We start from the raw sequence: 8,880 nt of genomic DNA, 5'->3' as shown, positions 1-8,880 counted from the left end.
TTTTTTTTTTTTTTTTTTTTTTTTTTTTGGTATTTTTAAATTATTTTTGTTTTGCCCATATTGTGTTTGTATACCATGCAGTGCCCCTGGAGGCCAGAAGAGGGCGTTGGGTTCCCCTGGGCCTAGCTATCAGTTACCATGTGAGTACACATTTGAACCCAGATCCTCTGGAAAAATAGTACTCTTAACCACTGAGCCATTGCTCCAGCCCTGTTCCTTTTTAAATTTGGATGATGAAGGCAAATTACCTTCCCCCAATGCCTACTTTAGATTTCATCTCTCAGCAGCAGTATCTGAGACCTGTTTCCTACAGCATTGAAGCATCCAGCAATCCCGAATCAAGCATCACGCATGCCTGACACCCCCAGGCCAGGGTCCGAGAGCACCGGGGAGACCTGGGTCTGCCCTCAGTTGGCTGCTCACTCCCCTGATCTTCCCTCTACGCAGCCCTGGGCCTCTGGCCTTGAAAATCGCTGGGCGGATTGCAGAATTCTTCCCCAGGGCAGTGCTCATTATGGTGAGACTGGGGCTTTAGAGTGGGGAGGTGGGGAGGGAGTGGGAGAGGGTCCTTAAGACTCTAACCCTTTGTTCACCCAGCTGGATAATAAGAAATTGGTGACTCGGCCTCGTGTACCTCCAGTCATTGTCCTGGAGAACCAGGGTCTTCAGTGGGTGCCCAAGGACAAGAACTTGTGAGTGCCCCCTGCCCTCTTGTCTCCTGGACGCTCAACACTTGAGGCTTCCTTTGTCCCTGCCCTAAGACTTCTCCAGACACAGTCCTTAAGTCAGTGTCTAGCCCCAGTGTTTGACATCTGTGTTTTAAATTTCAGAGTGATGTGGAGAGATTGGGAGGAGTCACGACAGATGGTGGGCGCACTGTTGGAGGGCCGGGCCCACCAGCAGCTTGTGGACTTTGACTGCCACCTTGATGACATTCGGCAGGACTGGACCAACCAGCGGCTCAACACTCAAATCACTCAATGGAGTGGTTCCACAGACAGAAAGGCCTAAACCAGAAGGGTCCAAATACAATAAAGACATGGGCTGGTGGGCAACTATGTATTTATTGTGTTTGGGAGGCAGAGTGAGGGAGAAACCCCAGCCAGCAGGAAGAAGACTGGGTCCAGTCCAGAGTTCCTGGTGAAGAGCAGGGAGGTTTCTGCTATACCCATCACAGAACAAGAGAGGGGGCTTAATAGATCATTCCCTTGGTTTCTCCACGGGGCTTCTTGAGCTTCTCAAAGTTCTTCAGGATGATGTCATATAACACAGCCTATAGGACCACAGAGCAGTGGAGGTCAGCTACGGGCCCCCGGTAGTTCTGTATCCCATTTCTAGCTGTTCTTTGTCATCCTCCACTCCCAAGTCTGCTTGGCCAGAAACTGGATGGCCTGGGGAAAGTGCTTGTGCCCACCCCCCCTGCCCTCCTCTCCCCTCCTCACATAAGCATTTCGGATCTCCATGACCATCAGACGGATCTCCTGGTACTCCGCCTCATCCAGCTCATGTACCAGCTGCCGATAGTCACCCTGCAGAAACTCAACAGTTAGTCCAGACTTGAAAGCTGTCTTCCCGGGCACAGCCTGACCTGGGCCTCACCTACCACGTGGGGCTGCTTGGCTGCTTTGGCCACTGCGTCACCCCTCTCGGAGAAGTACCTGTGGGAAGTGGAAGTAGTATGTAGAGGGTGGGAAGAGAAGGCGGGCGCCCCGGCCTGTCCCCAAAGCGGAGTGCGCTGAGGATGTAGTGGTGAGGCCACTCACTTAGAGATCTGCGTGTGGAAGCCTTCCAGCTTGGTATGAAGGCTGGTCATCAGCTCAAACACCTTTTCCTGAGGAAGAAAGTAGAGAGCTAGGAAGAAGCATAGGCTGGTTGCACAGTAGGGCTGTGGACTGAGGGGGCAGTGCTCTTACCTGGACAGCCACGCCAAAATTATTCCCATCCTCTATCCGAGGTATCTGTAGCTGCAACCAGGTAGTGACCTTGGAGCAAAGGAACGCATCGAGGGTTTATCACCACATCCTTCCCTCCCCTCCGTACACATACCCCGACTCCTAGGTTCCCAGTCTTCCCTCGTCTGCCCCCAAGCGGACGGAGGGATGCCAGGTCCACGCTGAGGCCCGGCCTGGACCACCTGCTTTGGCAGGGACCAAGAGGACAATGCCTGGAGCAGAGACGAAGGCGGAAGAGCTCACCAGATTGAGTTGCTCAGTGACATCCTTGATCTCGGGTTTTAGGCGTTGCAGGAGGACCACAATCTTCTCATTGCAGTTCACTGGGCCACAGGGAGGACCTGGAGAGCGTGCAGTGGGTCAGGGAATGACTGGGCGTGCGAGGTTTGGAAAAGGGAAAGCAGAACTGCAGCCTGGAAGCCCTGGGACCCCAGTATCTTCCCAGTACCTTTGTCCTCTTCGTCCCCTTTCTTCTTCTCATCCTTCTCTTCCTTCTGTAGGGAGGAAGACAGGACTGAGGCTGGTGTTCTCTATGGCTGGCGCCCACCTCCCAGGTCTCCCAGCTTGCCTCCTGTTGCTTCTTCCGCTCCTCCTTCTCTTTCTCCTTGACTGGATCGGGTACTGGGATGTCCAACGGAGCCTTCAGATTGCTCAGGTTGGCTTCATTGAGAGCTGGCTCCTAGTGGTAGGGCTGGAGATGAGGGTGTTCCTCTCATCTCACCCCACCCCCCATCCCCGGGCTCCTCTTGAGTCCTTGCTGGGGGCCCGAGTACCTTTAAGAATGCATCCAACTCTGAGATCTTCTTGGGAAAATAGCTCCCAAGCAGGTTCTCTGTCTGGGTAAGGCAGTGGAGGATAGGGTCAGAAGCAAACACCCTTTCCTAGGCAGTGACATAAGGGCTCACACTGCCCAGAGAGAGGCCAGAGTTGTGGGAGCTGGGTGGGGGTGGCATCCCCAATGAGTTAGGTCTTACCTTGCTACACAGGTCTTCACGGAACACATCCACCTGTAGGTTACAGATAAGCAACCCTTCAGAAACCTGGCTTTAAGGCCAGTTCCTTTTGAGTACAGGTAGGGGCTGACCTGGGGAACAGAGGAGCCACACCTGAACAAAGTCAGATCGGTCCCTATATACGGTGGCCTGGGGTGGTATGGTAGTTTTCAGCACACCTGAATCTGTAAAGAGTTCAGTGGATCCCCAAGGGGGGGGCTGAATTTGGGGATAAGAATATTCCTGCGGTCACCAGGGTTGTGCAAGGAGCGATAAGAAAGCCCTGTGGCCAGGCATGGTACCACAGGCCTTTAATCCCAGCACTCCAGAGGTACAGACAGGTGGAACTCTTGTGAGTTCAAGGCCAGCCTGATCTACATATCCAGTTTCGGGAAAGCCAGAGCTAAAAAAATAGTGGGACCCTGTCTCAAACAAAACAGAACCCTAAGACAGTGGGCAGAGATGAGTGCAGGTACGTGCCCTTTCCAAGGGAAAGTCTGAGGTGGCAAGGGCAAGTCCCTCTTCAGGTCTCTGTGTGTAGCCCTGGCCCCAAGCCAGCAGACTTCACACTAGCTCTAGGCTCCATTTCACCCCACTGGACCACAGCCGCCTCACCTACTCCGAGGGGATCAGGTGCTTCTGGCAGTAGGCTAGGGAGCAGAACCCCGATTCTGGTGCGCGGGGGGGGGGCGGCTAGGGAGCGGGCTCCCCAGAGCTCTGGTCTGCTCCGAGCCACGCCTCTCTAAAGCCTCTCCTCCCCACTCGAACCCGCAACGCTCACCTTGGCTTGAGCTTCGGGATGGACCCTCAGTGTGGCCATGGCCAGAGCAGGGGGGCGGTGAGCGCCGCACGAGGAGCCTGGGGTGGGCAGCGGGAAGGGAAAGCGAAAGCACAGCTCGAAACCTGCACGGCCTTCCTGGGTTTGGGGAGTGGAGGGACTGGAGGAGGCGGGGACAGCCTACTGAGAGGCGGGGGCTCCGCCAGCAGCCGGAGTTGCGTTTCCGCCCGGCGCTCGGGTCTCTCCCCTTGGCAGCCAGGCCCTCCCCCCAGCCAGCGCCAGCACCCCTGCCCCTTCCCACCCTCGTCTGCCATTTCCCGGCACCCCCTGCTTCTGCTAGGGCCAGGGCAATAAATAAGCCTTACATAGGGGTTTTAAAATCCTTAATGATCTGGAGTATGATCTGGTCTCTCTTCGTCTTCCCAGCGTGGTCCCCTGCCCAATATACTCCCGCCCACCAGACGATTATGCCGAGTGCAAGAGTCAATCAGCTCTGCACAAAGCCATTGTGGCACCCTCTATTCCCCAATAAACCACTCCCCCACGGCAGGGACTCAGGCCTCTATGATAAAATCTGTAAAGACTTTTCTTTCACAATCACCCGTCCTCTTCAAGTCCATTGCTTGCCACACTCATTCATTACACAAGCAAATACTTGTAGGCAGTGTTTATTCTGCTCCAAGGACTCTGCCCTTGGGAAATCTGCAGCACTCTTCCCCTCAATGTCCTCACCCAGTTCTCAGCTTGGATGTCAATGTTTCTGAGAGAATGTTCTGCCATCATTCATCAGATGTTCCGCCATCATTCTTCAGAAAGTACTTTTTCCCCCCGCCCAGTACGGCCACGGCACCTGTGACTCTGATACTAGCCTTTTTGTTGTTGTCGTTTGTTTTGTTTTTGGGACAGGATAATGCAATGGTTTAAAGAGGAGCCAGGCAAACTTTCTGCAAGGGCTTAGTGATAGTCATTTAGTTTTGGGAAGTGTTAATATGCGGATAGTAATATAGTGATTATGTATATGTATACACACATATGTATATATATTCTATAGTAATATAGCAGTATAGTAATAACCCTGAAAGGAAAGCAGCTCACAAAATTAATTAGTGCAGATGAGTTTCAATAAAACTTGTAGACTGGAGATTTTGAGTTTCATGTAATTTTCACACATCCAGAAATATTTTTCCAATGATTTTTTTTTTTTTTCTGAGACCAGGTTTTTCTGTGTAGCCCTGGCTGTCCTGAAACTCACTCTGTAGAGCAGGTTAACCTCAAACTCATAGAAATCTGCTTGCCTCTGCCTCCCCAGTGCTGGGATAAAAGGCCTGTACCACCATACTTGGCTTTTTATTCGACATTAAGAATAAAAATTGCTCAATGGTTAAGAGCACTGGCTGCTTTTCCAGAGGACCTGGGTTCAATTCTTAGCACTCACATGACAGCTCACAACTGCCTGTAAGTCCAGTTCTAGGGGATCTAATGCCTTCTTCTGGCTCCATGGGCACTTCGCATGTGGTGAGAGGACATACACGCTGTCAAAACACCCACACACATGAAAAATAAAATTTTCACAACTAAATAACGGGAACACCAGTTAATTTATCTCCCTGGGTTGCTGTTGCGGGGATTAAACTTATCTGTGTGCATATTCACGAGAGAGCATGCGATTCATGAGCTCATGGAAGCATGAGATGAACGATATCTCCCCTCATATCTCCCCTGGCCTTATTCAACTCCCCTGGCGCTCGCCCATAGGCTAAACTAATGCATGTCATCATGCCCAGCTTATTATCTGGGCTCTGGAATCCAAGCACGTTACCCACTGAACCACCGACACACACACCCTGGGCATCTAAACGCATTAATTTATATAAACAACTTATAACAGAGCAGTGCCTGACCTGAGCAAGCACTGTGCAAACATTTGCTCTTTGTGTGCTTCTCTCTTGCTTCCTCCAGAGCTCATCTGGAGCAGAAGCCTTGCTTGTCTTGTTCACACAGCACAGAACTGTGCTTGGCTCAAGAAACCGCCATTAAAATGGATAAGCATGCCGTTCTTCAGAGATAGGGGTAGAAAAGGTTCTGCCATGGGTTGCCTAGGTAGGTAGTCTAAGAAAAGCGGGAGAGTCTCTGAAGAAGGCAGGAGAACTAACTAGGTTGGGGACCGAGCATCCGCAGAGGGAAGCTGGTGCTTCTAAAGGCTGCTTTAGTCGTATCAACCCTCAACATCACAGATCCCGAAAGACCCGGAAACCAACAGGATGGAAGTCACGTACAGGAAAACACATTCAAGGTTGGCAACTTCAAGAAATGATGAGGAAGGAACTTGAGCATCTTACCCTTCCCATCCTCTCTTGGCCTGAAAAGAATCGGAGGAGACAGAGTCAGGCCTGGTATGCTTTTATTTCTTTCAGTTATGTTTGCGCATTGAGCGGGACCGAGGGAAGAGCCCGTGGCCTGGGATCCCAGGAGACCAGGGTTGATGGTACCAGCTGCCATAGGTAAGGTACCAGGCAAATGTGCCTACTGCCGCACCCACCACCTTGTGGGTATATTGATGGAAATAGATGACCGTGCAGAGCAGCAGGAAGTTCCAGAGGCCCAGCAGTAGCACGTTGAGTAGGAAAACAAGACGCAGTGGGGCACCAGCTGGTAGCCCATGGGCCAGGTACTTGGCAAACACAGCGGCTTCCTCAGCCATGAGGAGGCAGCAGAAGGTGAGGAGGAAGGTGTGAGAGGAGACAGTGTAGCCCCGCCACTGGTGGCCGGCTGCCAGGCAACTCTTGCGGTCGGGCAGCTCATGCAGCAGTAAGCCCTGGGGCAGAGGCTCGAAACAGGAACCCGTCAGGTCCTCGATGAGTAGGAAGGCACGTCCGGCCCCCCGCCATACAGCTGCCCCCACCACCAGTCGGCTCAGGTGCCTGGCCGTCACTGCTACACGTCGTGTAGCCAGGAACACCACCAGCAGCACAAAGCCCCCCAGGAAGGTGCACGTCCAGCCCCACGCTGAATTCACAAACTTTCTGTGGACAGGAAGTGGGAAAGCTAGTTGAGATCCCCAGTGTCCGATCTCCCCATCCTGACCTGTGTCCCACACACTATCCATTAGGTTTTTTTTATAACCCCTATCATTTCAATGTTGCCCATCTCCTTACAGGACCACAGGGCAACTAGGGTCCACCTTTCTTCTTCTGTCCTTTACTTCCCCCGCACCCCCAGGCTCTTTTCTCTCCCTCTCCCTTCCCCCTCTCCTCCCCCTGACCTTCTCAATCTCCTAGCCTATTTTTAGCATTCAGACTGGCAACAGAACAGAGAGGCCTGAAGAAGGAAGCTGGGATTCCAGGGTGTAGAGAGGCAGCTCCTATGGACCTCAGTGGACTCACATGTTGAAGAAGTTGCCGTGGCTAGCGAAGATCGTCCGAGAGTTAACATGAAACTGCAGAAGGGGCCCAAAGATGACCACTGCTGCCAACCAAGCATGGTAGAGGCGCCGTAAGCAAGGGCTGCCCAGGAGGCGGGCGGCTTGTTCACTTCCAAAGTACAGTAAGGCAGAGGCCACCCAGAGCAGCACCTTGACCAGGCATCCCAGCAGTGCTCGGACTCGGGTCCCGGCCCCCGGCCCTGCCCCCACCGTCGGCCCCCGCTCCATGTTCCCTCCCCTCCCCACTAACTGTCTGCTCTGCCGGAGGCTGAGGAGGGGCTAATGCCCCCCCTCCCCTCCCCTTAGACAAGGATAGGCAGTGACAGGTGTGGTAGACACAGGGCAGAGCCCTGTTGGCAGCTGGCAGGCAAAGAAGGGGGGCCAGCAGGGGCCAGTTTGAGGGCTGACGGTCAACACGGTCCTGGCCTTGGGTGGGTGGAAGAGTATCCTGACATAGCCGGTGCCCTTTCCTGTCAGCTCTGTGCTCTTAGTACCAGCCACATTCTAGTTGGTGTTTCTGGGCAAGGCCTGCTGTTCCAAGCTGTCCTTGTCCACGGCCAGCTTGGTCTGCTTGCCTTATTTTGACCTATCTACGCTCCTCTCGACTCTACCATGTTTTTCCTGCACAGGGAAATCTAGGTCATAAAACCAACCTAAACCTTGGATGCCTGTATTAATCAGAATTTTCTAGAGGAGCAGAACAGATAGAATCAATTTAAATCAAAAGAGGATTTATTAGGGGGCTTTATCACGGGCGGTGGGCTGCCTAATTCCAAAAGTCACTATCTTCCTACAGAATATCAGCCAGGTAGCTGTTCTGTCCATGAGGCTGGATGCCTCTGCTGGTCACTGTGCTAGGGTCCCCAAGACCTAGGATCTGATAGCAGTAAAGGAATGACTCAGAAACAGGACACATGAACTTGCCAGGGAGGGTGGAAGCAAGCAGGCAAAAAGCAAGAGCTTGCTTCCTTCTGTGTCCTTTCACTTGGGCTGCAACCAGGAGGTGTGGCCCCCACCAGATATGGGTCCTTGTCCTGGAGCTCTGAGAGAACAAAGCATGATATCATGGGAAGGTGGTGGAAAGGGGATGCAGGGCAGGGGGCATTGGCCCTATAGTTATGGTGATTTCCTGCTGCCATCCAGACAAAGTCTCTAAGAGGCCAGTTAGTCCCAGGATGGCTGTGCACACTGGTGGTGGCAAAATGAATGTACAAGGTGTCACCTAGTGTGCTACAGCTTATGTTCACGATGCTAAGACTCAACCGGAGAGACACTCATGTGCCCTGAGGAAGGCAACTTGTATAAGATGATGGCCGGGTCCTCAGATGATGGGGTAAAGATCCTAAGAAAGACATATTCAGTCTGGCATCCATCAAAATGTTAAGTCTGTTCTCCAGTCAATTACCTGGGCTGCACGGCTCACACAAACCTGGCCTCTCAGTGTGAGCGCTGGGCGGCACCTACCTAGGGAGTGCCTGATACTCGGTAACTGTTTCTTTCCTCCTTCCTTAAAGCTAGTGGTGGGGTTTCAGAGCAGTGGAAGCTCACACAGTACAGAAGGAAATGAACAAGCTAGGACTGAGTTATCTCTCCAGCCATCTCTGTGTCTCTGTATTTTCAATTGTTAATTCAGAGAACTAAGTGTGGCAGAATTCTGGTATTGTCGTTCCTGTGGGGGAGGGGTTCTTTCTTTCTTTCTTTCTTTCTTTCTTTCTTTCTTTCTTTCTTTCTTTCTTT

At 52.4% G+C, this 8,880-nt stretch overlaps 3 protein-coding genes across 5 annotated transcripts in view; 1 reads left to right on the top strand and 2 right to left on the bottom strand.

Annotated features, from left to right (window-relative positions):
• The window catches only part of Emc9 (ER membrane protein complex subunit 9), a 4,305-nt gene extending 3,253 nt beyond the window's left edge, over positions 1–1,052 (top strand). Inside the window, exons 3-5 of one of the 2 annotated variants that reach the window (XM_021203099.1) lie at positions 448–517; positions 598–692; positions 831–1,052. In XM_021203099.1, the coding sequence (XP_021058758.1) occupies positions 448–517; positions 598–692; positions 831–1,011 (346 nt within the window). In that variant the 3' untranslated portion in view covers positions 1,012–1,052. Of the gene's footprint in view, positions 1–411; positions 518–597; positions 693–830 lie in introns of both variants that reach the window. The other variant, XM_029541858.1, reaches the window with a different exon arrangement.
• Psme1 (proteasome activator subunit 1) lies at positions 1,028–4,189 on the bottom strand. 2 transcript variants are annotated; one of them, XM_029541857.1, is made up of 12 exons: positions 4,088–4,189; positions 3,726–3,802; positions 2,927–2,959; positions 2,726–2,788; positions 2,521–2,631; positions 2,401–2,446; positions 2,196–2,293; positions 1,914–1,982; positions 1,764–1,831; positions 1,604–1,658; positions 1,443–1,529; positions 1,028–1,273 (listed from the first exon to the last, which is right to left on the bottom strand). In XM_029541857.1, exons 2-12 carry the CDS (start codon positions 3,762–3,764, stop codon positions 1,193–1,195), a joined length of 750 nt encoding a protein of 249 aa, XP_029397717.1. In that variant the 5' UTR covers positions 3,765–3,802; positions 4,088–4,189; the 3' UTR covers positions 1,028–1,192. The 2 variants fall into 2 exon arrangements, with proteins under 2 accessions (XP_029397717.1, XP_021058755.1); XM_021203096.2 differs by lacking the exon at positions 4,088–4,189 and having other exon boundaries at positions 1,046–1,273; positions 3,726–3,913.
• A 1,917-nt stretch (positions 4,190–6,106) lies between these two features.
• Fitm1 (fat storage inducing transmembrane protein 1) lies at positions 6,107–7,475 on the bottom strand. The gene is made up of 2 exons (XM_021203959.2): positions 7,106–7,475; positions 6,107–6,745 (listed from the first exon to the last, which is right to left on the bottom strand). Exons 1-2 carry the CDS (start codon positions 7,369–7,371, stop codon positions 6,133–6,135), a joined length of 879 nt encoding a protein of 292 aa, XP_021059618.1. The 5' UTR covers positions 7,372–7,475; the 3' UTR covers positions 6,107–6,132.
• Between the last annotated feature and the right edge of the window lie 1,405 nt (positions 7,476–8,880).

This window comes from Mus pahari, chromosome 8 (assembly GCF_900095145.1).
Source record: "Mus pahari chromosome 8, PAHARI_EIJ_v1.1, whole genome shotgun sequence".
NCBI lineage: Eukaryota > Metazoa > Chordata > Mammalia > Rodentia > Muridae > Mus > Mus pahari.
The sequence above is the reverse complement of the archived record's forward strand: the minus strand, read 5'-3'. Positions and strand labels throughout refer to the sequence as shown.